This window comes from Panthera tigris, chromosome D4, assembly GCF_018350195.1.
Source record: "Panthera tigris isolate Pti1 chromosome D4, P.tigris_Pti1_mat1.1, whole genome shotgun sequence".
In the NCBI taxonomy this organism is placed as follows: Eukaryota; Metazoa; Chordata; class Mammalia; order Carnivora; family Felidae; genus Panthera; species Panthera tigris.
Window position 1 is genome coordinate 93,052,331 of NC_056672.1, and position 27,585 is coordinate 93,079,915.

The 27,585-nt window shown below is 57.6% G+C and overlaps 3 protein-coding genes across 6 annotated transcripts in view; 1 reads left to right on the plus strand and 2 right to left on the minus strand.

The window, feature by feature from the left end:
• EXD3 (exonuclease 3'-5' domain containing 3) overlaps positions 1 to 4,762 on the minus strand; it is a 78,535-nt gene extending 73,773 nt beyond the window's left edge. Inside the window, exons 1-2 of one of the 2 annotated variants that reach the window (XM_042963567.1) lie at positions 4,640 to 4,762; positions 2,184 to 2,421 (exon numbers count right to left, since the gene is read on the minus strand). The gene's annotated coding sequence lies outside the window, so the exon portion shown is untranslated. Of the gene's footprint in view, positions 1 to 2,183; positions 2,533 to 4,639 lie in introns of both variants that reach the window. The other variant, XM_042963566.1, reaches the window with a different exon arrangement.
• A 134-nt stretch (positions 4,763 to 4,896) lies between these two features.
• Positions 4,897 to 16,253, plus strand: NOXA1 (NADPH oxidase activator 1). 3 transcript variants are annotated; one of them, XM_042964642.1, is made up of 14 exons: positions 4,897 to 5,345; positions 8,522 to 8,604; positions 9,571 to 9,679; positions 11,317 to 11,451; positions 11,700 to 12,152; positions 12,743 to 12,802; positions 13,080 to 13,123; positions 13,623 to 13,755; positions 14,627 to 14,855; positions 15,051 to 15,109; positions 15,350 to 15,504; positions 15,653 to 15,767; positions 15,884 to 15,998; positions 16,087 to 16,253. In XM_042964642.1, exons 1-14 carry the CDS (start codon positions 5,169 to 5,171, stop codon positions 16,173 to 16,175), a joined length of 1,956 nt encoding a protein of 651 aa, XP_042820576.1. In that variant the 5' UTR covers positions 4,897 to 5,168; the 3' UTR covers positions 16,176 to 16,253. The 3 variants fall into 3 exon arrangements, with proteins under 3 accessions (XP_042820576.1, XP_042820578.1, XP_042820577.1); XM_042964644.1 differs by having other exon boundaries at positions 11,700 to 11,807; XM_042964643.1 differs by lacking the exons at positions 14,627 to 14,855; positions 15,051 to 15,109; positions 15,350 to 15,504; positions 15,653 to 15,767.
• Positions 16,254 to 16,702: 449 nt separating this feature from the next.
• ENTPD8 (ectonucleoside triphosphate diphosphohydrolase 8) lies at positions 16,703 to 21,741 on the minus strand. Its single transcript, XM_042964646.1, has 10 exons — positions 21,731 to 21,741; positions 19,896 to 20,053; positions 19,687 to 19,804; positions 18,662 to 18,812; positions 18,360 to 18,519; positions 18,034 to 18,264; positions 17,681 to 17,944; positions 17,324 to 17,434; positions 17,044 to 17,178; positions 16,703 to 16,960 (listed from the first exon to the last, which is right to left on the minus strand). The coding sequence occupies exons 2-10, from the start codon at positions 20,019 to 20,021 to the stop codon at positions 16,769 to 16,771; spliced, it is 1,488 nt and encodes a 495-aa protein (XP_042820580.1). The 5' UTR covers positions 20,022 to 20,053; positions 21,731 to 21,741; the 3' UTR covers positions 16,703 to 16,768.
• Positions 21,742 to 27,585: the final 5,844 nt, after the last annotated feature.

A 27,585-nucleotide genomic window follows, 5' to 3' on the forward strand; every position in this document is an offset into this window, starting at 1 on the left:
ACACACTCCACTTTATATTCACAAGGAAAAGAAAACCACAAATGGTATCTTAAAAGTTAAAATAAACTATAAAGGAATCTTAGCTGCAGAAAGGAGACGGGGCCACCGTTCACTCCTCCATGAGCCCCCCGACAGGCCGCAGGGGCGGTGGCCATTTCCCACTGGACACCAGGTCCTCTCCCCACGGCCCTCGCTCTGCTGGACGGCTTTAAGCCCTCATCACCGGTTATCTGCTGCTGGCAAACAGACCGCCCCAAACTCAGTGGCTCAGAACAGAAAAAACATCCTGCCCTGGTCGCCAGGGGTCAGGCACTTGAGGCAGCCCGGCCCAGTGGCCCTGTGTGAGGGTCTCTGGCGGTCACAGCTGGAACAAGGCAGGGGCTGCGCTGTCTCGAGGCCCAGCTGGGGCCGGGGGCTCACGCAGGCTGGGAGCACACACCCGTGCGTGGCAGGAAGCTGCCAGCCCGGTGCCCGCGTGGCGGGAACTTTGCAGCCCGCTGCGTCCCTGCTGCTCACCACCTGCTCCAATTTTCTGTTTCTTCTCAGGTGTGTTTGCATAAGGCATCGATTTCTTGAGGTTTTCCCATTTACGACCGTGGTGCCAGTGTGGACGCAGAACATCTGCGCTTCTCATTAAGCCTGAGTGTTGTCTCACTTCACTGGTTTCCCTCTATCTCGTCAGGAGTTTATTTCATCGTTTGTTTTTCAAGAACTGGTGTTTGGTCTTACTGATTTTATTGTTTTAATTGAGACACTGACTTTTTTTTTTTTTTAATTTACTTTATTTTTAAGTAATCTCTACACCCAACACATGGCTCCAACTCACGACCCCGAGATGCAGCGTCGCACGCTCGGGCCAGCCGGGCGCCCCGTCTTACCAATTTTATACTTTCTGATTTAATTAATTAATTAGTTAATTAATTAAGCTTTTCTCTTAATTAACTCCCTCTTCTTCCTTTTGGTTTCTTCCCTTTGCTTTTTACTTTTTTGGGCATGATTTCCTTCCTTTTGACTAAATACGGGCTACTTGGATTTGCCTTTTCCTCCGAACGGCTCACAGATATTCTGCTTCCTTCCGACCTCCAGAGCTGCTGTGCTGGCCTGGCTCCGTCCTCTGCAAACGGCCGTCACCGCCCTCTGGGACCTCCTCCGACCGGCCCCTCATCCTTGGATCTCGATTCAGCCCTGCATGTCTCAAGGTGTCACCCACTAGCTCGCTCACCTACTTCCTGCACCATAAGCTCTTTCCTTTCTCACAGGCTGTTCTACCGGAGTCACGGGGCGTAACGTGACGGTGTCGGTCGGCCCGAGGGCTCTGAGCCTTGCCCCTTTCTCGCTTCCCCCGCAGACAGCGGGCCATGCCTTGTGGTGGCCATGGCACAGGGTCCCCCACCGCTGCGAGAGGGTCTCATGTGTGGCCTGGCCCAGACACCCACCGTGAAGGGCCGCGTGCAGAAACTGGCTCAGAGACCGGTGGCGGCTCGTCCTGCGTTTGAAACCACAAGGCGAGGAACCGGTGCTGGCTTCGGCCTGAGAGTAGAGGGGCGCGTGAGGGCGCGTCGGTGCTGCCGGCCCAGGACTCCCATCGCCCAGAGGATGAGGGTCTGCCCAGCATGGAGTCCTGCAGGAGCGCTGACACGTTCCCTGTTCTACAGTCTCAACCGTGCACCTTAAAGGAGAGGAGTCTTGAGGCGCTTCCTGCGGGCACGGCTTCCCTGTCACACAGGCGGTCTCGGCCACCAAGAAGAGCACCCCGCAGCAGCCTGAGCTCTTCCTCGTCCCTCTGGTTTTCCTTCAACGTTTCCTGGGTGGTGGAGGGAGAGGTCCTCGGCGGAACTGGTGGCTTTGAGAGACGTGGTGCCCTGCGGCGGGTGCCTCCTCGCTGACCCCAGGAAGGGCCGGGTCTCAGGAAGCTGATCGCTAACACCACGCATTTCAATCACACCAAGACTATTTTTATTTCCTGAGGGAAAAATCTTATTTTTCTTTCATTTTGTCTTGGAAAGTGCCCAGTTTTTAAAGGAAAAAAAACAAACAAACCCGACTTCTTTGTATTGGGCTAAAACCAATTCCTGCCCGTTTCTTGGACATTCGTGCTCCAGAATTAACCACAGAGAAGCACTGCCCTCCTCTGCAAATAAGTTCCAGCACCACGCCGACCTCTATCTGAGTCATGCTCTTACCTGAGGAAATGGTTCCCTTTTCTGGACTCTTCTACTGAGGCAGGAACTGTGTGATCCACACAACCTTAGCGGGTCTGCCCGTAAAGCTGACAGGGAGGCAGCTGGTGGCGGCAGGAGCCTGGGCGGCCTCCCCTCCGAGGCCACAGCCACTGCACGTCTGGGGAGGGTGCCAGGGCCCCCTGCAGAGGCCAGCTTCAGACCGGTCCTCAGGCCGCGGCCGCTCCAAACGCTGAAGCACCTACTTGGAACAGATTTTAGCAGATGTAAGTTTTCGAAACAACATGTCAGCAGCTGAATTTCAGAGCTGGAAGAATCTTAGGCTCAGTAATCACTCCAACTTTCAGGGCATCTGTAAAACAGAAAAACCTGTGATTGAATCCTTCTTTAAAAATGGTTTTAAATTAAGAATTTATTTTGAGATACACACGCAGTTCTGAGAGAAAGAGACATCTCATACACCCTTTATCCAGTTCTCAAGACGTTACCACAGTCAAAATCATAATGAGGGACTGACACCGACTCAGTCAAGATATAGAACGTTCCACCCCACAGGACCCCCCAGGGTTGCCCCTTTATAGCCGCCATTAATCTGTTAGCGGCCCCAAGCAACCACTAACCTCTCCGCTTAGATCATTTGTCACCTCTAGAAACGTATACAAATGGGATCAAAGTATGCGATCTCTGCCCACTCAGCATGCCCCTGAGCCTCCTTCCCCAAGCTGTGTGTGCCCACCGCCCATCCCTCGTCCACGTGTGGGTGCGAGTCTGCCTAACCGTTCGCCCACTGGAGGACAGCTAGGTTGTTTCCAGTTTGGGGCTTCATGAACAGAGCTGCGGTGAATGTTAGGGTATGGTGACAGGCACAGGGATGGGACTTTTTTCATCTTTTTATTATGGAAATAGAGAAGTCGAGAAAAGAGCCATGCAGCAGGTGCCCAAAGGCAATTCAAACAGTGGGACCACTGGGGAGCGAGGGCACAGAAAGGCCAGGCCAGAGCCCAGGGGAGGCAGGAGGGGCAGCCGGGGGGCTTGGGGGACCCGGAGGGGGTCATGTCCCTGAGGCCAGGGGGAGGATGAGCCATGCCCAGGGAGGAGGTTACTAGTGACCCTGACAGGTCTGCAGGAAGGCCACCCAGAGGCGGTGTGGGAGCAGCACGGTGGGAAAGGGAACCAGTGCTGCCGCCCACCTCCAGGCCAGCAGGACGGGGAGCCTCAGCCCCCACTGGGGAGGAAGCAGGTCCTCGGGGGCACAGGTGCCCTTCCAAGCACATCACAGGCGATGTCTGTGAGTCGTCACAGCGCTCTGCCAGGCCAGGACTCAGCGCTCCCATTCCTCAGGTAAGGAAGTCTATAGGGTCAGAGAGCTGGACCAGGATCACCCAGGGAGGAGACTCAGCCATAACGGAGCAGAGTAGGACCCAGGGTGTTCTCTTATGTGCATGAAAGGACAAAGCCTGTCTACGGGAGCATTTCTGGGGTTGGGTGTTGTGATGGCTCATTTTGTGTCACCCTGGCAAAGCCGTGGTGTCCACATGTTTGGTCAAACACAGTCACAGGTTGCTGTGAAAGCATTTTTTATATGAAATTAACATGTACAACAGTAGACTTGTCCTAAAGCAGATGACCCTCCCTAACGTGGGTGGGCCTCATCCAGTCAGGGGAAGGCCTTAAGAGAACAGAGTGAACTCTGCCCCCAGACTCAAGTTGAACCCTGAGCTCTTCCCTGGCTCTCCCGCAGATTTTGGATTTTCCAGCCCCCACAGCTGCTCAAAGTCAATCCATCTCTCTGTACACCTGTTGGTTGTTTCTCTAACACAGGTGTGAAGGATGTGACAGCAGGTAAGACCTGTATGGGAGTGTCGGTAGGGACGTGTGCCCCCGAGAGGCTGGGGCCCCTGCAGGGAGAGGCTCCTGGCCCCGGAGGGCCTCCACTTTCTAGTGAATGAGGTTGTGCAGGGCACAGGGCAGGGGCTCCGCCTGCCACAGGGGTGGGTTGGGCTGGGTTAGTCCTGCCCTCTGAGCCTCCATCTGGGGCAGGGACAGGGAGCACAGGACCGACGGGCCCCAGAAGAGCCACTGGCACGTCACCACGACCTGGTTTTCCACGAGTGAGACTCGGGGCCTCCCCCCGAGTTTCCCCCCGAAGTTGAGCGAGGGTGAGCGCGGGCCGCCGCCGTGGGAGACCCCAGACCACCGTGGCCCGCCCCCGGCCCCAGGACCGGCCCCCGCGGCTCTCCCCTCCCAGCGGAGCCGGAACGACGACGCCTTCGCTCCTCGCAGACTCGGTCCGCGGGCTGGCGGGGACAGGGGCCGCAGTGGAGGACCCACCCCCACCACCTTCAGGGCCGGCCAGGCCGCCGGCTCGGCCACAGCCCCGCTCGGCCCTGCCTGGCTCCCCGCGCCCCTGCAGACCCCTAGACCGCCCCACCTCGGCCCGCGCCCGGGCGGTCTCTCACCTGAGCCCGCGGGGTCCGCCCGGAACCCTGGCCCGGCCGCGGCGGTAGCGGCAGGCCCGGACGGCTTTCCCCGGCGCACCGAGACCCACACTGCCGGAGGCGCCGCGGGCTGCGGAGAGCGAACTCGGGGAGCCCCGGACGGAAGTCCGGAGGGGCGCGGCATAAGAGGGGGGCGGGGCCGGATGCAGAGGGGCGGTCCCTGCGGGGGCGGGGCCGTGGGGAGGGGCGGGGCCGCTCTGCCGCGAGAGGGCGCTCTGGGCAGCAGGAGGCGTGGCGCACCCGCGGCTCGTGGACTCCGCGCGCTCCCAGCGCCGCGTCCAGCCCGGATACCCTGCCGGCCTCGGAGTGGGGGCCCCACTTCCCCACGCTAGTCTCCCGACCCTGAAGGCCCTGCCTCGCGGCCCTCGGCCCGCAGTCGTCCCGCCGGACCCCTCGCGGGACCCCCACCGCCGCCGCCGGCCGCGCCCGCCGCGCTCCCGCCCGGAAGCGCGGACTTCCGCCGCACGGTCCCGCGGGTGTCCACGCCGCCATGCCCTCTCTCGGGGACCTGCTGCGGGAATGGGACCGGGGCGCGCAGGCCGTAGCGCGCGGGGACTGGGACTGTGCCCTGCGCCTCTTCTCGGGCTACCCGGAGCCGTCCGCCAGGATGTGCTTCAACGTGGGCTGCGTGCACCTGTTGGCCGGGGACCCGGAGGCCGCGCTGCGGGTGAGCCGGGGGCCTGACAGCCGGGCGCCCCCAGGGTTGGTCGCGGAGACCCCACCTCTTGGGGAGGCTGTTCTCTGGCCCTGGGGAACCTTACTTACCTGGCTCCGGGTCAAGGAGCGGTGCGATAAAGACCCAGCTACAGGGATGAGCCCGGGGTCCCCCCCCCCCCGCCCTTCTTCCTGATAGTCACCTGGGGATGTCCCCCCAGGGTTCCGCCTCAATGAACACCTGAAGCAGGTGGGAACTGTGTGATCGGGGGATCCCACCAGAACCGAGTCTGGGCCATGATGGAGGCGCTGGGCTCGCTCACCACCTCCACTAGGTGATGACCACGTGCCACACTCCCCAGTCAAGGAGAAAGGCCGGGGCTCTTGCTAGTGGTTTAGGTGCTCACGGGCTAACATATCCGGAAGTAGGCTCGAGGCTGGATCTTGCTTGGAGGGGACTTACCTGCTTCCCGAGGTGTAGAGCTTAGAGCAGGGGACTTCATCAGATGCCTGTGGCAATGGCAAGGAGATGAGGTCTGTCTCGTCTGATCTGAGTACTTCTGTTTCCCAATCTGTCCCCCAAAACAGAACCAAGACTCAAAAGTGCACACGGGCACACACACATACCTGCCTCTGCGGAGGGGGCAGCACCGAGCCACTCGCCGCCTTTTAAATGCTTTGTGTTCTTTAAAGTGATTCATGTTCCGCAAAAATCCAGCAGCACTCTGCTCATTGTCCCCAAATCTCCCCAGTAAAAAGAAACAGGATCCTACAGCTGTGGAGACCATCAGTGACAGTTACCTGGAAAATGACACAAATGAAAAGAGAATTAGGTATTGTAGGAGAGTGCCCATGTCAATATCTTGCAAAAATTCACCACGGGAGTTGGGGGGGGGGGCGGGTAGAACTGGGCAAATCTTACAAGGGATCTCCTCTGTCATTCCTTGCATCTGCATACAAATCTACAATTCTCAGGAACAATTTCAGTTTTAAAATGTTACCTAAAAACGGGAACACAATCGCTGACAGCAGGTAGTTCAACAGCGAATGGTAGATGTGAGGGCAATCCAGTTATCACTTACTTATAAACTGTGATTTAGCCAGACAGAGGGGCCAGAGGTGGTGAGCAGAAGAATATGGTATTAAATCCTCTACCCAATAGGAGAGGGAGGACTGTGGAAAGACAATAAAATTAAGTAATTAAAGCATGGGCACATTAATTGGAAACGTGGAGATTTTTGAAAGCAGACGGAATTGCTGCGATGAATACAAGTGTCTCTGGGGAGCAGGGCGGGTGAGGAGGGTGTAGAGAGGACTGTGGTCTGTCGATAGGAACCTATGTGAGCCTGATTTGGTTGCTGTTCCTGGCAGGGTGGCAAACAAATGGACTTCTCTGGCACTGAGCGCCCCCCGCATCAGGGCCTCCGTGCATCCCTTCAACCTTGGGTCAAACCCAGGGCTGCACAAGCCCCCCATTTGGCCAGATTGTAAGAGCATGAAGCCCCTCCGACGGATTGCCTGTGTCTAACTGAGAGCCACTGTCCTCGTTAGGAACAGACAACATCATTTCTGAGTGAGGTGTAGGGAAGAACTGTGCTTTACACACACACTAAAACTTTTGTTCTTTCTGATTCTAATAGATAAGGAGTGTGTCCTTTCATGAGAACTATCAGAAATAGGGTTGTCATGGACTCTGGGTCTGGAGTTCTTGTCCAGCAAGAAAGCAGACCCAGGATTCAAAGCGGGAGACGACTAATGTCCGGGAGAGGACAAGAGCCCCGAGTAAGGGTTCTTGCTCCATTTTTATTAGGATCAGAAGGCTTACCAACATGGCGATGGACGTGCACAAAGGGACAATGAAACTGCGAACATTAACTCGTGGACGTGAGGGAAAGGGGGTCTTGAAGATATTCGGGGTTAGGGGTTTGGGTTAACACAAAACAAAATCCTGGCTCCTAGCGAAAGGTTGTTTACAGCAGACTTGACTTGTTTACTACCGAAACTGGCCTAGGGGACCAGAAAGACTGAGCAGGCTATCTCTGGGTCAACAAGGCACCTTTCTTTTGCTAATTAGCTCTGCCCTGGGCAACTTCACCAGCAGCGTCTATAGCCCTATTTACCTGTTTACCTAATTTGGTCCTTCCTTCCTGTGAAAGCAGCTTTCTGCTATTAAACTAAGTTGGGGGGCTTTTCCGCCCTGGATACCTAATGTTGTTCACCTCACCTTGGATGTTTTCATCCTGAGAGTCCCTCTTCCTGTGCCTTTGTCCTATATTGGGACCTTTGTCGCACTTTGCCTAATCTTCTTTACCCAAACTTGGGTGCGAACATCCTGTGGCTTTCTAGTTTTTCACGCCTTGTTAACCCATCCTGCAGGCTCAGGGAATTCTGAAGTTTATTCCCCACATAGGATTTAAGGTTTATTTTTATTTTTATTTTTTTAACGTTTTATTTTTGAGACAGAGAGAGACAGAGCATGAACGGGGGAGGGTCAGAGAGAGGGAGACACAGAATCGGAAATAGGCTCCAGGCTCTGAGCTCTCAGCACAGAGCCCCACGCGGGGCTCGAACTCACGGACTGCGAGATCATGACCTGAGCTGAAGTCGGCCGCTTAACCGACTGAGCCACCCAGGCGCCCCTTAAGTTTTTTTTTAATGTTTATTTTTGAGACAGAGAAAGACAGAGCATGGACGGGGGAGGGTCAGAGAGAGGGAGACACAGAATCCGAAGCAGGCTCCGGGCTCTGAGCTGTCAGCACAGAGCCCGACACGGGGCTCGAACTCACGAACCGTGAGATCATGACCTGAGCCGAAGTCGGACGCTTGACCGACTGAGGCACCCAGGCGCCCCTCCCCACATAGGATTTTAAAAAGACAAAAATCTTGCATAACTGCATCCCCCAGAGGTAACCATCATTAATGTGCCTTAGTGTTTCCTTTTTTTGTACCCCCTTGTCATTACGGTAAACAGACTGGACCGTGACTGTGTTCTCTGCACCTCGGGAGCTCAGGCTGGTTTAGGTCGTGCCACTGAGGGAAACTGAATGGTGATGCCCTGCATGCAGGCTGTTGTGGGGCCCCGTGAAATTCCTTGGCCCCCCGTCACTGGTCATCTGTCTGGGCTGTATCTGTGACACAGGGGTGATGGAATTGCAGACCTTGGTGATCTGTGGGCGTTTCTGTCCTCAGGCATTTGACCAAGCAGTGACCAAGGACACTTGCATGGCTGTGGGCTTCTTCCAGCGAGGAGTGGCCAGCTTCCAGCTGGAGAGGTGAGCACAGAGGTGTCTCGTTTCTTCTCTGAGGGCCCTTTGTCTCTGCAAAGTCCATTCTTGTGCTCCCCGCCTCCTCTCTCCCCATGGGGCACCTTCTCTTGCCCACCCCCTCCTCCATAGCTTCACGGAAGCCTGGAAGAGGACACTGTGGTCACGCTGGAGGGGGACACAGGGAACAGCCACACGGTGAGCCCTGTCTCTGTGCTGAGGTTCACAGGGCGCTTTCACGGGCACTTCTTCCTTTGTTTCTCACCACATCTTTGCTGCAGCAGGGATGGCAGGATTATACCCATTCTGCAGATGAGGAAACTTCGAACAGGGCTGCAGGAATGGTGTGTCCCAGGGCAGGGAGGGGGTTGGGGTCCTCAATGCTCACCTGGGCTCTTTGCACTGTGATCCTTCCCAGAGGAGGAAACCTTCTGCAGGACAGGCCCGGCTTCCCCCTACCCCACCTAGCCCCAGGACAAGCCTCACGGCAGGCAGGCCCCATGCCAGGGCGGGCAGGCTCTGGGGACAACCTCCTCCTCTCATGGGTCCAGGAGCCTCCTTGGAGGAGATGGGGATTCTAGTGGAGGCCAAGGAGTGTCCAGCCGGTCTCTGCGGCAGGAGGCCCACAGGGTTGGGGGTCCTATGAAGCAGGAGGGAAATGTGGAAGAGGGTCTGGGGTACAGACAGGGGCTCTAGGCAGCAGAGTGAGTGAGGTCCCCAGGAATCAGGACTGGATCCGAGCTGGCATCACCTCACACCCCGGATGTGGTGCCCCCATGCCCCTCACAGCCAGTCTGTCCATGACCCATGTGTTGGGACTTGAGGGCCCACCATGTGCTGAGGCCTGGGTGACCACCACTGCCCCCTAGCAGGTGTCCCTGGAGCTGGGGTGGTGGGGAGGCTGGGGCAGGGCTTGGCCCCTTTCCCTGCAGCCACTGAGGTCCCCCTCGCTGCTGGCTCCCCCACTGCCCACAGGTTCCAGGAGGCCCTGTGTGACTTCCGTCTGGCCCTGGCACAGCTGAGGGACAACACCGCCATCGACTATACACAGCTGGGCCTGCGGTTCAAGCTGCATGCCTGGGAGGTGAGCTTGCACCGGGAAGTGTGGCCCGCTGGGGCTCTGGGGGTGCTGTCTGCGGGTGGCCCGGGTGGTCCTTCAGGCCCCGTCCTCTGGGTTCCATCCTCTTCTCACTGTCACAGGTGGGGCCGTGTTGACCGAGGCTCCCTCTGGCCACTCTTTCATCCTGAGGAAGCCGGAGGGTAGAAGAAGTTAGAGGCCACCAGGAGTGCTTTGCCCAGGAGAAGGGCAGGGGAGGGGCAGAGAGCAGACAGGTGAAAGGCAGGTGGGGTCAGGAAGCAGCACAGCTTGGCTCTCTGTGGCTGACACCAAGGGAGGGGAGTGGAGAGGACACCGTAGTGCTCCCGGAAACTGGCTGCCTTGCAGCCTTCTCCCAACAAGCGGTGTTGCAAGAAACAAGTCGTGGGAAAGCCCCTCCAGGTGGGGTCCCCTGGCCCAGGGCACTGAACAGTGCAGGGCGGTGGGGGGCGCGGGGAGGAATGGCCTGGCAGTGACCCCCACCTGGCCTTGTAACAGGAGTCTCCAGAGGGCGGCCAGCTGGCTCTGGGGGTGTGGTGTCACCTGGCAGGCCACGGGGACAGAGGGTTGCGCGGAGGGAGTGTGTTGGTTTCTCTTGACGTTGGGCCAAGTTGGGTGGCACTTGCTGCCTCGGTGGCAGCAGCAGGGGCTCAGTGGGGAGGTCGGCTCCCAGGAGCACCAGGCAACTTTGCTTCTGCCCTCGGTATGTCCGGCCGCGGCAGCCTCAACCCAACCCAAACTGTCTGTTAAACGTCTTGTGACACGGGGGTGGGGACGGGGACAGGACAGAGAAATGGGTTCCTTGGACGGCACCCCAGACTCATGCACTGACAGGACAGCACACAGACGAAGGGGCCGCAAAAGGGGTTTGGCCAGATGCAGAATGGGGGTGAGGCAGGCAGAGAGGATGCTTCCCGCTTCCAGAAATCCGCCCCTGATTTTTGGAGCAGAGAAGCGCCAGAGCGATGAACCGCTCCGGATGGGGGGGTCTGGAGAGTGAGGCCTGCCCGGCAGAGCCCCGCACCGGCGCCGCCACGGACCGGCTGCCTAGCCCTGAGCCAGGCTCCTGGGCCAGAAGAGCCCTCGCTGTTGTGGCTCGGGCCGGGGGTGGGGTTGTGGGAGGGGCTGGGGTGGGGCGGGGTCAGCGGAGGGGCTGGGAGTGGGTCCGGGGGAGGGGTTGGGGGACGGGCTGGGGGCCGGGCAGGGGGCCGGGGGTGGAGCCAGGGGAGGGGCGGGGGTGGGGCCGGGGGTGGAGCCAGGGGAGGGGCTGGGGTGGGGCCGGGAGAGGCGCCGGAGGGGAACTGGAGGTGAGGCCAGGAGAGGGGCTGGGGGTGGGACTGGGAGCCAAGGCCTGAACGGGAGGGGGTGGGGGGAAGGGCGGGGAGGTCCGGAATCCGGGCCAGAAGGTCTGATCTAGGAGTGAGACCTGGGAGGGGACCGTGAGACTGGAGCTGGAGCTACATAGTGGCACTGAGGGCGAGGCCAGGAGAAATGTCGGGGGTGGGACTGGGGGCACGCCCCGGGGTAGAATCTGGGGCAAAGGCGGGGCAAGGCGAGGGGGGGGGGGTTGAGACCCAAAGGCGAAGGGGACTAAGGGAGGGAGTGGGCTGTCCCCTGGCTCCCAGGTGCTCTTCAACTTGGGGGCCGCACAGTGCCGCCTGGGTCTCTGGGCTGAGGCCACCCGCAGCCTAGAGGAAGCCCTCTCCAAGGGGTCAGAAGGGGCCCGAGACCACCTGTGCACTGCCCTGGACCAAGTGCAGGTGAGGGGGGAGGGCAGGGAGGAAAGCAGGTCGTCCCCACCCCTTGGGGTTGTTGGTCCCATAGCCCACTGTGCAGGGCTCATATCTATACAGGCCCCCCAAGACTTTCTAGAGGGAGGTAGCCCCTGTGCCCAGGTGTGGGGGCTGGGGAAGGACTTCCCGTAGTCTGTGACAAGTGGGTGGAGGGGCCCCCTGAGACCACCGCCCTGGTCAGATGCTCAGGTCTGCGTTGGCCGGACCCCCTCCAGAAACAGGTGCACCTGCAGCCTCGGCAGGGCCCCAGGGGTGAGGTCTTCCGGCCCCACAGGTGGCACCTGGAGCTCCTGGAACCAGTGGATTTCCTGGGCAAGGCCAAGGTAAGGGGGCAGCGTCTCGCTTCCCAGCCCAGGTGCTCAGGAGCCAGCAGCAGCCAGCAAGCTGGGGAGGGACCGGCCGCCCCCAAGCTGCAGACATACGGGAGCTTCCTAGGTCGGAAGCAGTGTCTCCAGGTGGAGTTTACAGATCCCGGGCTCTTGGAACCAGGACACAGAGGCCACCAGAAGTTGGCTGCAGAGGACGGAGCTCATGCCTTTTTGACGGGGATCCCCGAGGCTCCCCCCCGCCTGCCTCCACTTCAGCCATGCTTTTCTGGCCTCAGAATCTCCTTGGCTCTGTCTGCCTGCATCTCTGCCCCGGACAGTGAGATCTCAGGGAGGCCCGAGGTAGGCTGGCCCGGGCCACTTCATGCCTACCCCTTGGTCAGGGCCGGGCAGCACCACCAGAATCACAGAACACTGGGGAACACAGGGAAATGACTCCTGTGCGCACAAAGGAAAATTCACATTGACTTCAAGCTGGTGGCCCTTGGGTTAGCCCCGGCACCCCCGAGGTCACCAAGGGCCAGCGTGCTGCATGTGACCATGTTAAAAGTGCTGGCGAGGTCACCTGCCACAGACACCTCATGTTCGCAAACATCTGCTGGTGGGGGCCAGGCGGTTCTGAGCTGCGTTGATCAGTTTAGAGTCCACTTATCACAGTATAAGACCTCTAAGAAACAAAAATATTTCAAAAATTGTACTCAGAATAAGTTGAAACTCTCAGCACAGATGTCTTCCTTTATCAGACGTATTCTTCCTACCTTCCCAGCCCCCATGGTGGCGGTCTGGCAGCTTGGGTCAGGCCCCTGCCCAGCAGATGGGAGACTCAGGGGGGTGCGGTGGGTGGCAAGGGCTGGGAGCCAACATCACAGAGCCCCCTGGGGGTTGGGGCTGGTGCCTGCTGACCCGGCTGTCCCCCTGCTGTCCCTTACCAGGTGGTATCCTCTGCCTTCCCTGCCGACCGGCAGGAGGACATCCAGCCTCAGCAGCCCCAGGTGGGTGGTGGCCTGCCAGCCAGCCCGGCTTTCTCTGTCAGTTTGCAGGCCTGAGCCCTTCGCACCTTTTTACTGTTACGGGAGGAAAATGCTCTGGACCGTCCCCAGTGTTCCTCTGATCTGGAATCGGGACTAGCAGGCCTATTCTGTGCGAGAGTCTATAAAAATCACGCAGTCTTGCTTGGGGGGTTGGGGAAGAGCATTGCTAGGCCTCCCCACCCCGAACTCACCCACCGGGGTCTGCATCCTGAGAGAGGATGGCATTCTGTGCCCACAGGTTCAGGGTGCAGATGGCAGAGCCAGGCCTGGAGCCGCCCCACGGTAGGAAGGAGCGTCCCTCCTGTTGGGGCAGAGGCCCTGGTGTGAGGCCTGAGGCCGGAGCCCCCGTGCAGACCTGGCCAGGGGCCAGGACTGTCACACCCCCTTTCCAGAGTGGATGTGGCCGGAGCCCCTGGTGCCAGGGGAGGGGTGTCCCCCTCTCATAGAGCCGTCACTCTGGCCCTGGCGGGCACCAGAGGGGAGTTGAGACTGCGGTCATGATGACTCCAAGCAGCGCAAAAGCTCAGAGCCAAGGTGCCCAGGGAGGGTGCTGGCGGGACTGCAGGCTGGCGTGATTACGCTTCCGGCATTGCCAGACTGGAGCCTCACAGATGGGGCTGTCCCCACTCAGGAGAGGGGCTGGTGCTCAAGGTTGCGCGACGTAGAGCCAGCCCCACGCCCTGGGGCCCTGCTCGGACCTAGCCCTCATCTCCACACTCCAGGCCCTCCTCAGGCCGTCCGGGAGGAAGTCCTGAGGTCAGGGGTCCCCCCCTTCCCCTAGGGCTGCAGTCACCGGGGCCTGGAAAACCCGCACCGCCTGTGGTCCCAGGAGGCCCCCCGAGACAGAGACACAGGTCGGCCCCGGGCAGGCGGGGCAGGCTGACCACCATGCGCCCGTCCTCTCCGATGAACAGGTGGGTGACCCCGAGATGGGGAACAGCAGCCACAGCCAGGCGCTCTGCGGGTCTGGGGCGGGCGACCTCGTGCCCTGCTGGGGGACAGAGCCTTGGCTTTCTCTGTCGGGTCAGAGACAGGGCCGGAGCCAGACACCGGGGGCGGGGGGGCCTGCTGATGGCCGTCCTCACCCGGCCGTAGGCCTTGGGGGGCCTGGCCTGCAGCCTGTGCATCTGGGTCTTGGGTCTCGCGCCATCCAGCCGTGGCCCTTGGCACCCCAGCCCTCCTTCCTGGACACCGGCTTCTCCCAGGCAGGTGCAGCCAGGAGGGGCGTGGCTGACCCCCTCCCACACCAGCACCAGGAGAGGGGCCTCCACGCACAGAGCAGGCGGTTGAACTGAACAGGCATTTTATCAAAGGACTTCATGAGGGAATATGCGGTCACTTCCCTTTCTTTTCCCTGGTGCTCAGCTAACTCAAGTTGAACGGACCTGTGCCCTTAGCGGTTATGCTCTGTCACAGCTGTGCTTTATTAACTTCCTGCATGTGGTTAAAGCTGCATTTACTAAGTTCATGGTACTTAGGGGTTTTAGGCCCTCGACCCTCCTGGCACAATAGCGAATAGCTTCTGAAGTGCGTTAACCAGCTGGTAAATACGCTGAAGTCCAAATGCTTCCTTTACCAATGAACTTCCAGACCCTCACCTGAAGTCAGAGTCAGGATGGCCTGGACCCCGGGGCCTCTCTGGGGTGCCCTGCTGCCCCTGCAGCACATCCAGCATAGGGTGAGGTCCAGCTGGTCCCTGGCCTGGGTCCTCAGGCTCCACCTGGGACCACCCGGGATGACAGCTTCATCCGCACTGATGTGAGGCAGCCTGTCTGTGGTCGCTAGGACTGTGGGGACCCGGTGCCTGCCCTGAACACACCCCAACACGGGTTGCATTTCTGGCTTGCTGGTGGTCAGCTGGTTCACAGGCCGTACGCCTCACCACTGGGCCTGCTTCCACAAGCCGGGGACACTGCCCCACCCCCAGGGCCCCCATCCCTGGCCCCTGCTCCAAGCCTGTGGCTTTCCCTGCAGAGGCCCAGTGTGGAACAAGCTGGCAAACAGGTTCCTCCAGGTAAGGGCTCCTGAGCTGCAGGCGGTGGGCAGGGATACTGGGGGAAGGGGGCAGGCATCTGGGGGTGTGGGGAGCAGCCTCTTTGTCCCCTAAGGAGGAGATTGGCTACCTGTGCTTCCCAGTGGGCGTGTGGTCCAGGCAGGTCCTCTGCTCCAAAATATTCCACCTGAGAACCTGCTCTGTTAACCTCCACAGGGCTGCGGGTGGCAGGGGAGCCAGACCCCGGCCCTTCTGAAGACCCCTCTCATTCTGGGGTAAGAGCCTTGGTGTCACCCCCACTCTTCTGGTATTTGGGGCCCTGAGGCTAGGCCCCATCCCTTCAAATGGCCCTGGGGACCCCAGCTGATGAGCAACTTACAGGCCTGTAGCCCCAGCCCCCTGCCACCGTCTTTGTCCCCACCCTCAGCCCCAGCTCGAAGGCCACCCCAGTTGGGCCTTGTGCATGGAGATTTGGGGCTTTACAAGCTGACCACTGCCTTTCTGCCTTGTCCCAGGGAGTGGCCGTGGGGGACCCTGAGTCCTTGGTGACCCTCATAGTGCAGTGTGCCTTCACACTGGCCCTGAAGGTCCCAAGAGGAGCTGACCTGTCCAGCCTGCGGACCCTGCTGAGCCAGGCCCTCCCCCACCAGGCCCAGCACGGGCAGCTCAGGTGAGCCAGTCAGAGGTGGGACCTGAGGTCTCTGAGCCTGGCCCAGGGCAGAAGCCCCAGGGCAGGGGTTGGAAGAGGGGCTGGTACATCTGTGCCCTGGCAGAGACCCCCCCCCCCCCCCCGCTCACTTGGAGGAGTTTCTCTGCAGTTACCAAGACCCCAGCAACGAGGGGCGCTGGGTCCCCCTTGCTAGGGAGGAGGTGCTACAGAGGGCCTGGCGGGACAAGGCGGCCAGCCCTGGGGTCCTGCGGCTCCAGTGCCGGGTGAGCCCCAGGAGAGCCCGGTGTGGGTCCCGGTGTGGGTCCCGGTGCGTGCGGGGCGGGGGAGGCCCTGGGGCCCTTCTGCAGCCGGCCCACCCTGGAGCCCTCCCCTGCCACAGGGAGCGGGCGGCCGGCCTGTCCTCTACCGGGTGGTGGCCCGGCACAGCTACTCTGCCCAGGGGCCTGAGGACCTGGACTTACAGCCAGGGGACATCGTGGACGTCCTGTGTGAAGGTCAGTGGGGCGCTGGGGCCAAAGGGGTTTCTGTGAGCAGATACTATCTGATGTGCCCTAAGGAACACTGACATCCCCTCGCGTGCAGTGGACCCGGCCTGGTTGGAGGGCCACTGTGATGGCCGCATCGGCATTTTCCCCAAGTGCTTCGTGGTCCCAGCTGGACAGTACATGTGAGGAGCCCAACACCCCCACCTGGAGTCCCACATACCCCAAGCCCAGTGAGGAAATCGGCCCTAGGAAGTCCCGTGGCAAGAACAGTTTTAATAAAGCAATCTTCCCCCCACTGAGGTGTGGTCTGTGTTCTTGGCTTGTCCACTGTGAGGGCCCGATGGAGGCTTTGAGGATGGGGGATGGGGCTGCTCCCAGAGAAGCCTAGGAGCCTGGATACCTCCCCTCAGGCTGAGTGATACCCCCGTTCGGGCCGGGCCCCTCCGCCAACCTCCTGAAGCCCTGCCAGCCTCTCCCAGGGAGCCGACCCCTTCTTCAGCAGTCACTCCCACGTCCGGGCTTGACCGGGCCCCACGTCCCGCTAACACTGAAGGTCACAGAGCCTTGGAATGCTGCAGGGGCCCCTGTGGCCTGGCATTTATCACCTGCCGCCCTGGGGAGGCCACAATATCTCCTGCATCCACGGGGGCCATCTGACCGTGGGGCCAGAGCCCACGGGACAAGGGGACCCGGCAGGGGTCAGGAGATCAGGGAGGCTCTGACCAGCTCAGACCGTGGGAGCTGAGCCCGTGCCTTCCGCCATCAGGCGGCCGCCCAGCTTAGCCCTGGGGCCAGAGGAGCTGGCCTGCCACAGCCCCCAGAGTAACCGTGAGAGTCAGCACGGCAAAGACGACCCCGGCCGCCCAGATGCCATAGCTCTGTGCCCGCCACTGGGCAGGCACCTCGGCCGGGATCATCCTGGTCAGGTTCAGCATGTAGCCCAGCGTCCAGCCCATCTCCGTGCCACCAGCCTGTGGGACACATGGGCTGCTCAGTGCCGTGGGTGGCTGCCCTGGAGCCCCTGACCCACCCTCGTCCTGGGCCAGGTGGTCACCTGCTTGCAGAACTCGATGCCAGGCCAAGTCTCCTCACTGAACCCGTAGCCCTCAAGCAGCAGCGTGAGAATATACAGCCCCGAGGTACAGTAGTCACGAAGCCAGCGGTCCTGCCCGGGCGAGCTGGCCTCCACCTGGGGGCCCGGGAGGTGAGGAGCCAGTTGGTGTCCCCGCTCCCAGCCTTCCAGGGACAGGGTCCCACCAAGTCCCGGCCTGCTGAGGTCTGTGCCTGCGACAGCTGCAGCTCGGAGACCCAGGGCGGCCCTGGGATCCACCCACCTGCTTCCAGGGCCTCTGGCAGAACTCCCAGATGGTGGCGTTGACGGTGGCCAGTGGCTGCTTGGAGGTGAGATTCAGGAAGTGGAAGGTGTAGTAGAAGTTGGAGAAGGCCTGGGGGCGGAGGGGGGTGATGAGCTGTGTGTCTTCCCTGGGCACTGGGGTGATGCCCGGTGGGCCCGGGTCAGAGGAGCCCTGGACAAACCAGGCAAAGTCCCCACCTGCCCCCATGCGGGGCCCCAGAGTCCCCAAGAGCCCGCCTGTGCAGGGCTCATCCTGGGCCCACCTGGGGTCAGACCCCTGGGGCCGGGGCCGTGGAAGGAGGCTGAGACCCTGGGGAGGACAGGGTAGGGAGCTCACATAGAACTGGCCCCGCACAGGGGGCTGGTAGACCCCATTGAAGGCACAGTGTCCTCGGCCCTGGCAGCTGGAGAAGTTGAAGAGGCCCCGGATGGCTGAGATACAAGCCCCGGGGTTCCCTGTCCCTTCCACAGTGAGGTTCCCGGCCAGCTCTGGAGGGGCTGCTGTGTGCACACAGGGGGACTCGTAGAGGGCGGCCGGGGACAGCGTGGCCCAGTAGCCGCTGTGGTAGCATGGGTGGCGGACCAGGGGGCCGGAGCTGCTCTGCGGGAGGGCAGGGAGGTGGCCTTGAGCCCAGCCCAGGGCCACAGGCCGCCCCAGCTCGCCTCCCCCTCCTCTGTGGCCCAGCCGACCTGCACCAGCTGTGCCAGAAGCCTGCTCAGCATCTGGTCCCGCCCGAAACAGAGGTAGCTGTGGGTGTAGACACTGTGCTCAGATCCGTAGAGGCGGAAGGTGGTCTGGGTGCTCTTGTCCAGTATGGGGCCTCCAGGCACAAAGGTGATCTGGGTGGAGGCTCCACCCATGTCCAGGGCGCCCACCAGTGTCCCCTCCAGAGGCTGGATCCATTCTCCAGAGAAGGAGTACTGAGCACAGACAAGGGGCACTGAGTCCTGGGACCAGCCGCATTGACCCACCGCCCCTGGTCATCCAACCCCCACCCTCGGGCAGCACACAGCACCTTGACCAGCATGCCCAGGACGTAGTTAATGGTGATCCAACCTAAAGCACCCTCGTCCTGCCCGGCCAGAAGCTCAGCACCCCAGAAGTCCAGGGGGGACTTGCCCAGGACCTGGGTGACCGCCTCGAAGATGTCTCTTGCCTGAGAGCTATTCTTCTGGCTGGACAGAAAAGACCAGCAGCCCGAGCTGGCAGGAGACCCACACCCACTCCACTCCGCCCGCTTGCCCAAGGCATTGACACCACGGCTCTCGGAGCTGTTCCTCACGGATGTGCCACAGGCCCCAAGTCAGCCCGGCTCACCTGAGTAGCCTCATGCCAGCCGTGGCCCCCAGGAACATGGGCGTCTTCCGCTGCTGTGCCTCTGGGATCAGCGCCAGCGCTTCCTCCAGGCAGCCCTGCAGGCTCTCACCGGCTTGTGCAGGATTGGAGGCGTAGGAGGAGATTCCAGGCCCTGAAACACAGCACCCCAGGCCGAGGCTCCAGGCCTGAAGGCTGGGCTGGGCCGGAAGGGCCTGTGGGGAGTTGAACAGTGTCTCCGCCCCCCACCGCCCCCAAAAGGTATGCCCATGTCCTAACCACTGAGATCTTTGAGTGGGATTTTATTTGGAAAAGGGATCTTTGCAGATGTAATTAAGTTAAGGGTTTTAAGATGGGATCATTCTGGATTCCCTGGGTGGGCCCTAAATCTGATGACCCGTATCCTCTAATTTAAAAAAAAATTTTTAACGTTTTATTTTTTGAGAGAGAGACAGAGCAGAGGCAGGGGAGGGACAGAGAGAGGGAGACACCGAATCAGGCTCCAGGCTCTGAGCTGTCAGCACAGAGCCCGACGCAGGGCTTGAACTCACGAACCGGGAGATCGTGGCCTGAGCTGAAGTCGGACGCTTACCCGACTGAGCCACCCAGGCGACCCCTGATGACCCATTTCCTTCTAAGGGAGAGGAGAGGGAAGGTCAAGGCACATGAGGAGGAAGGCCACGTGAGGTTGGGGGGAGAGGTTGGAACGATGTGGCCACAGCCCAGGAGCCTCCAGAAGCTGGAAGAGGCAGGAAGGACCGGGCAGGCCCTGTACCACTTCTTTGCAGGCACATGCAGGTTCTGGTCCAGTTCCACACTGACCATCTGTGCCACTTGGGTAATTCACTCAACCTCTCTGAGCCACTTTTCCTGTAGGTTCATCTGCTGATTTGCTCAAGGATGTAAATGTGGCTCAGCTGGCTCCAGCCTGTACCGCCTCCCAACCCTCCGCCTCGCCGGGAATCCCTCCCAGACAGCAGCCGACAGCCGTGCGCACCCGCCCGCTGTCCCCAGAGCTGCCCACTGACCTTTCGCCTGGCAGACCAGGGCCTGGCTGACCACGCCCGTGTCGTTCTCCTTGTCTGCCGGCCACCGGTACACAAAGAGGGACGTGTGGGAGGACCCCGCGTCAAACACAATCCCAAACTGAGAGTGACAACAAGGTCAGGAGGGCGTGGGGCCAGCGCCCAGCCCAGCCCAGCCCAACCTCCCCACTGCTCGGGGTCTGGGGGCCTACCTTGGTGTCTGTGGGCAGGAGGACATCAGTGGCCTCCACCAGGATGAGAATGAGCGTGGTGAGGCCTGAGGCCACTGCCGCCCCGAGCAGTGCCGTGAGAACCCGCGGCTTCCAGGTCAGCCCCATCAGGGCAGGGCAGGGCAGGGCTGGGCTGGCACCTGCGGGTGTGGGCAGCAGTGGGCACCGGACGCCCCTTGCCGCAGACACTGCTGCCCTGGAGAGCCACCCTGTCCTCCCTGGGGCTCCGCATGTCTGAGCTCAGTCAGTGGGCAGAGCGGAAGACCACACCACAGGAGCCGGGCCTGCCCAGGAGTGCTGTGGAGCCAGGGTCCAGCCTGGGACACACAGTGCTGATGGGGTCCAGAAGAGCCCCTTTCTTTCTTCTTCTTTTCAGACAGAGAGAGAGAGAGTGAGAGAGGGGGGCAGAGAGAGAGAAAGAGGGGGGCAGAGAGAGAGAGAGAGAGAGAGAGAGCGAGAGCGAGGGGGGCAGAGAGAGAGCGAGGGGGGGAGAGAGGGGGGGCAGAGAGCAAGGGGGGCAGAGAGAGAGAGAGAGAGAGAGAGAGAGAGAGAGAATCCCAAACAGGCTCCATGCTCAGTGTGGAGCCCAACTTGGGGCTCGAGATCCTACGGCCCTGGGATCATGACCTGAGCTAAAATCAAGAGTCAGACGCTTGATCAACTGAGCCCCCCAGGTGCCCTCACTCTCCCCACCCTCCCGGGAGGAGCCCCAGTTCTGAAGGTCAGCTCCAGACTGACCTTGGGGGACCCAGGACCCTGCCCCCCCCTCCTCTCTGCAGCCCTCTCCCCAGGCCTCCCCCAGGGTAGGATCTTCACTCTGGGAGCCCTGAGGTCAGCCCTGAACCAGGTGAGGCCAGGGGACCAGCTAGACATATAACTGCTCCCAAGCAGCCTCCCTTGTGCCCTAATGAGTGAGGTCGGTAGGGCCCCGAGGAGCACATTTTCTTGAAAGGAACTTGAGATCAGGGAGTTCCGAACAAAGACGTTGGTTTCTATTCGAAAACCAACCGCTGCCTTCTCTCATCTGATCTGGAAGCTCTGCAGTTGGCTCCACACCCCGCCCCGGGCAGCTGGCCGAGGCTGAGGCTGGAGTGCAGTTTGCACAGGGCCGAGGTGCCCAGCTCAGTGGCCTTGGCCCCTGCAGGACCCTCCCCGGGCCCCAAGCGTCCCCAAGCCGGGCCATACACACAGGACTGCCGGGAGCCTCGGCCCCGCTGGTGCCTCCGTCCAAAGGAGACAGCTGTCTGGGGTCTCCCAGGCCCAGAGATTCCTGTGATTTTGTATCACACTGTGTCTCACAAAAGCGTAAACATCCCTCATGTGCTTATTTCAAATGCAGTGACAGGCAGGGGTGATGATGCCATTGTCTTGGGGCTCCGGCCACCCCCCCCCCCGCGGCGTGGGACAGGCTGTGTGGATTAGGGACCCATTTGAAGGTGGGAAGATGGGGGTTCGGGGTTGGTGAGGCCCAGAGGGAACCCAGCCTGTGTCCCCAAACCAGAACCTGGGTCACAGGCCACATCACACAAACAGGTGACAGGCAGGACCCAGGGACACTGGGACCCCACCTCATATCTCACCTCCAAGGGATACAGCAATCTGAGACTCCTCAGCTTGAGTCCCCAATGAGTGGGCAAAGAGGATGGGCAGACTCCCCCACAGTCAGAACACCCTCCCTCAGGACTGGTTGCCCCCCACAACCGGAACAGCCCTCCTCAGACCGGGACAGCTCTCCCCAGACCAGAATGGCACCCCCTAGACTAGGATAGCCCCCCCCAGACCCAGACAGCACCCCCAGCCCAGTACAGCCCCCTCACCTGGACTGTTGGAGAGCTGGCTGCCGCAAGGAGGAAGCCGGCTGCTGTCCCTCAGGCACCTGCTGGGTGCGGTCCCGCCTCTCCCTTTCCCTCAGCTAGTCGCCGCCCACCTCTGCTTGGACCTCACCAGGCAGGTGACAGAGCTGCGAACTCTGGCCACTGGGGGCTGGTGCCACCCACCCCCAGATCACAGACTGGCCAACAGAGGCTCCGTGGGGTTGAACTCAGCCCCTGCTGGGGGTTAATCCCCCACTACTTAGGGTCGCACTCCACACACCAATTCCCCCCCCACATCACCCAGGGTTATACCCTCACCTGCTGCCTAGAGTTCTCCTGCCCCACCTGCCGCATTTGGTGACCACCCAGGTGGGCCCCCACCCCTCCCTGGAGGTGCTCAGACTTTGCCCTCTAACCTCACCCTCCCCCAGTGGGAGGCCCAGTGCCTCCGCTCAGGCTAAGGGCAGGCCAGTCAGGTGACCCAGGGCTTGACCAGAGCAAAGGCCAGAGGCCCGGCTAGCTTGTGGTCCAGGGAGGAGGGAAATTCAGCTTCTTAGCAATGTTTTTGGTGATTTCAAGCATACAATAACATTACCCCACTTTTGTGCACACGTGTGGGCTCACGGGAGCACTGCCACAGTCGGACTCACCAGGCACCCCTCCTCTGCCCCTCCGGGGTCACGCCCTGGCCCCAGCCCAGCCCAGCCCCACCAACTGGCTCCTGTCACAGTTCTGTCTCCTGGCCACAGGGATAGGTGTGAGGCCTGAGGCCCAGCAGCCACCATGGGCTCTGAGGTCCCTGCTCTGTGCCTGAGTCAGTCTGCATAGACAGGCCGCAGTTTGCATGGCCTGCCCCCGTGGAAGGCATGAGGCATCCGGGGAGTTTCCACTCTGGTGAAGAGCTGCCACGGATCCTGGTGCCTGAGTCTCACCCAGGAGACCGCTGCTGAGCCTGTGGCTGAGTCACGCCTCACTTAGTTCCAAATTGCCTGTTTCCAGAGCCAGGTCCAGGTTCTTTGCACCCCGCCTTCCCGCCAGCATTTGGAGCCAATGTTTTATTGTAGCCAATCTGATGCATGCACCCTGGCTGTGATGCTGAACACCTTTCCACGCACGGATTTGCACACATATATCCTCTCTGATGGTGTCATGTCTTTTGCCCATTTTGAAACGGAATTGTTTGATCTCTTCCTGTTAAGTTTAAAGAGTTCTTTATATATTCTCCATCTACCCCTCTGTCTTTGTCACGGATGTGGTTTGCAAGTTTTTTTCTCCCCGTCTGTGGGTGGGTCGTCTTTTCGTTTTCTTAATAGTGTATTTCACAGAGCAACATTTTGAATTCCTGATGCAATCCAGTTTATCGGTGTGTTCTCCGGGGGTGGCACCTTGCACGTCATTACTGGGGACTTCTCATCTACCAGATCTTCAAGATTTCTTTTTCCTAAAGGCCTTATAGTTTCATGATGGGTGTTTAGAGCCCCGGTCCACTTAAACTTTGTGTAAGATGTGCCGCTTAGGCTGAGGACCACGGCCTTCCTGTGGACAACTGATCACTCCAGACACATCTGGGGAAAGGACCATCCTTTCTGTATGAACCCTTGTTCACCTTTGTACGAATAGCTACGCTTGTTTCTGGGGCTGTCCTGTGTCCCCATGCCCCCACTCCTGTGCTGGCTGCTACAGTCCGCAGGGGGTCTCAGTGCCATGTGTGAGGAGCCCCCCCTCCCATTTTCTTCTTCTTTTTAACTATCGCTGTAGCTCCTCTGTGTTTCTGACATCTTTACAAGTTTGAGTCTTTCAACCCACGAGCACAATTTCTCTTCTATTTATTTAGAATTTACATCTTTTAAAATTTTTCTTTTGTCTGAATTTTCCAGTTTTCAGAACAATGATCTAGTACCTATGGGCTTTTTATTTATTTATTTATTTATTTATTTATTTATTTATGTTTATTTATTTTTGAGAGAGACAGAGACAGAATGCGAGTGGGTTAGGGGCAGAGAGAGAGGGAGACACGGAATCTGAAGCAGGTTCCAGACTCCGAGCTGTCAGCACAGAGCCTGATGTGGGGCTCGAACCCACGAACTGTGAGATCATGACCTGAGCTGAAGTTGGATGCTCAAGCAACTGAGCCACCCCGGCGCCCCAGTATCTGTGGGCTTTTTAAATTCCATTTCTTTAAACAAAACCAAGCCAAACACTTTACCCATGTCTCCTGCTCTCTACCCCCATCTCTTGCAACCACTATTCTGTTCTCTGTATCCATGAGTTTGGCTTTGTGGTGCTGGTTGGGTCCCATATGTAAGGGGTCACATGGTTTTTGTCACACTCCATCTACCTCGTTTCACTGAACAGAATCCCCCCGACATCCATCCATGTTGTTCCAAATGCAAGATTTCATTCTTTTTAAAAATTTTTAAAGTTTATTTATTTATTTTGACAGAGAGAGACAGACAGAGAGAGAGAGAGAGAGAGAGAGAGAGAGAGAGATAACAAGTGGGGGAGGGGCAGAGAGAGAAGGAGAGACAGAATCCCAAGCAGGCTTCACCCGTCAGCATAGAGCCCCATCCAGGGCTCGAACTCACAAACTACAAGATCATGACCTAAGACCAAGAGTCGACGCTTAATTGACTGCGCCACGAGGTGCCCCAAGATTTCATTCTTTTTGATGGCTGAGTGATATTCCATTATATACAACTCGCATACATCCCATATTTTCTATATCCATTCATCCACTGATGGACACTTAGATTTTGTCTAAGTATCTTGGCTATTATAAATATTGTTTCAAGGGGTGCCTGCATGGCTCAGTCGGTTAAGAGTCTGACTTTGGCTCAGGTCACGACCTCACAGTGCGTGAGCTCGAGTGCCATGTTGACTCTGTGCTGACAGCTCAGAGCCTGGAGCCTGCTTCGGGTTCTGGGTCTCCCTCTCTCTCTGCCTGACATAGACTCTAAGTCTAAAGTTCTTTCTTGTCCAGCAAGAGAGCGGACACAGGATTAAAAGTGAGAGATGGCTAATGTCTGGGAGAAGACAAGAGCCCCAAGTAAGGGTCCTTGCTCCGTTTTTATTAGGATCAGAAGGCTTACAGATATGGTGATGGACGTGCACAAAGAGACAATAAATCTGTGAACATTAACTCATGGACGTGAGGGAAAGGGGGTCTTGAAGATATTTGGGGTTAGGGGTTTGGATTAACACAAAACAAAACCCTGGCACCGGGTGGATGGGCAGATGGTTGTTAACAGCAGACAGGAGTTGCCGAGTCTGTTTGTCTTAGCTGGCCTAGGGGATGAGACAGAGTACGTAACCTCAGGGTCAACAAGGCACCTTTCTTTGTTAATCAGCTCCACTCTGGGCAGCTTCACCTGCAGCGTCTATAGCCCTATTTACCTGTTTACCTAATTTGGTCCTTCCTTCCTGCGAAAGCAGCTTTCTGCTATAATACAAACTTAAGGAACGCTTTTGCCCAGGATACCTATTCTTGTTTATTTCATATACCCTTGTTCTATACTGGGGCCTCTGCCCCGCCTATTATTTACCTAAACTTGTTTACCCAAACTTGGGTGTGAGCATCCTATGGCTTTGTAATTCTTCACACCTTGTTAACCCATCAGTGCAGGCTCAGGGAATTCCGAAGTTTATTCCCCACATCTGCCCCTCCCCCACTCATGCTCTGTCTCTCTCTCTCTCTCAAAAAGAAATAAACTTTTAAAAATCTTCTAAAATAAATAAATAATGTTTCAGTGACCATCAGGGTGCATATATCTTTTCGAATTAGTGTTTTGGTCATCTTCAGATAAATACCCAGAAGTGGGAGTGCTGGATCATGTGGGAGTTCTATTTTTAACTTTTTGAGGAACCTCCATACTGTTCTCCAGAGTGGCTGCACCAGTTTGCATCCCCACCAACAGTGCATGAGGATTCCTTTTTCTTGTTTCTCATGTTGTTGATTTTATTTTATTTTTTTTTAAATTTTTTTAATGTTTTTTTATTTATTTTTGACACAGGGAGAGACAGAGCATGAACAGGGGAGGGTCACAGAGAGGGAGACACAGAATCCGAAACAGGCTCCAGGCTCTGAGCTGTCAGCACAGAGCCCGACGCAGGGCTCAAACTCACGGACCTCGAGATCATGACCTGAGCCAAAGTCGGCCGCTTAACCGACTGAGCACCCAGGCGCCCCATCATGTTGTTGATTTTAGACATTCTGACAGGTGTGAGGTGTTATCTCATTGTGGTTTGGATTTGTGTTTCCCTGACGATGAATGATGCTGAGCATCTTTCCATGTGTCTGTTGGCCACCTGTATGTCTGCTTTGGAGAAACATCTATTTGGATATTTTGCTTATTTTTTAATCAGCTTATTTAGTTTTTTGCTATTGAGTTGCATGAGTTCCTTACATATTTTGGATATTAGCCACTTTCAGATATATGAGTATTTTCTTTCATTCAGCAGGTTGCCTTTTCATTGTGTTAATGGTTTCCTTTCTTGTGCAGAAGATTTTTAGTTTGACGTTGTCCCAATATTTTATTTTTGCTGTTGTTGTTTTTGCTTTTGGTGTCAGATTCAAAAACTCATCACCAAGGGGCCCCTGGGTGGTTCAGTCAGTTAAGCATCTGACTTCAGCTCAGGTCATGATCTGGTGTGTGGTGGGACCAAGCCCCATGTCAGGCTCGCTGCTGTCAGCACAGAGCCCGCTTCGGATCCTCTGCCTGCTTTGCCTCTGCGTCTCCCCCACTCACACACACTCTCTCAAAAATAAATAAGCATTTTAAAAAAATTGTCACCAAGACCTATATCAAGGAGCTTCTAACCTATTTTCTTCTAGGAGTTTCATGGTTTCAGATCTTACATTCAAGTCTAATCCATTTTGTGTATGGTAGAAGATAGTGTCCAGTTTCCTTCTTTTGCATGGTGCTGCCCAATTTTCCCAACACCATTTATTGAAGAGGCTGTCCTTTCTCCATTGAATATTCCTGCCTCCTCAGTCGTAAATTAATTGACCGTACATGCATGGGTTTATTCCTGAGCTCTCTGTTCTGTTCTATGTGTCTGTTTTTATGCCAATACCATAATGTTTTAATCACTATAACTTTGTAAAATAGTTTGAACTCAAGGAGCATGATGCCTCCAGCTTTGTTCTTCCTCAGGATTGCTTTGGCTGTTTCAGGTCTTCTGTGGTTCCATATGCATATTAGGGTTGTTTGTTCTAGTTCTGTAAAAAATACCATTGGGAGTTTGATAGGGATTGCATTGAATCTGTAGATTGTTTGGGGTGGTATGGACATCTTAACAATATTAATTCTTCCAATCAATGGGCATGAAATACCTTTCCATTCATTTGTATCTTCTTCAACCCCTTTCATCAATGTCTTACAGTTTTTAATATGTAGGTCTTTCACCTCCTTGGTTAAATGTATCCCTAGGTATTTTATTCTTTTTGGTGCAATTGTAACTGGGATTATTTCTTCATTTCTCTTTCTGATGATGGTTCATTAGTGTAAAGAAATACAACAGATTTTTGTGTATTGATTTTGTATCCTGTAAGTTTATTGAATTTGTTTATTCTGGTTTTTTTTTTTTGATGGAGACTTTAAAGTTTTCTAGACATATCATGTCATCTGCAAATAGTGACAGTTCTACTTCTTCCTCTCCAATTTAGAATTCTTTTATTTCTTTTTCTTGCCTAATTGCTCTGGTTAAGTCTTCCAGTACTGTGTCGAATACAAGCGGCAAAATAGACATTCTTGTCTCATTCCTGATCTTAGAGGAAAAGCTTTCAACTTTTCAGCCTTGAGTATGATATTAGCTGTGAATTTGTCATGTACAGACTTTATTATGTTGAAGTACATTCT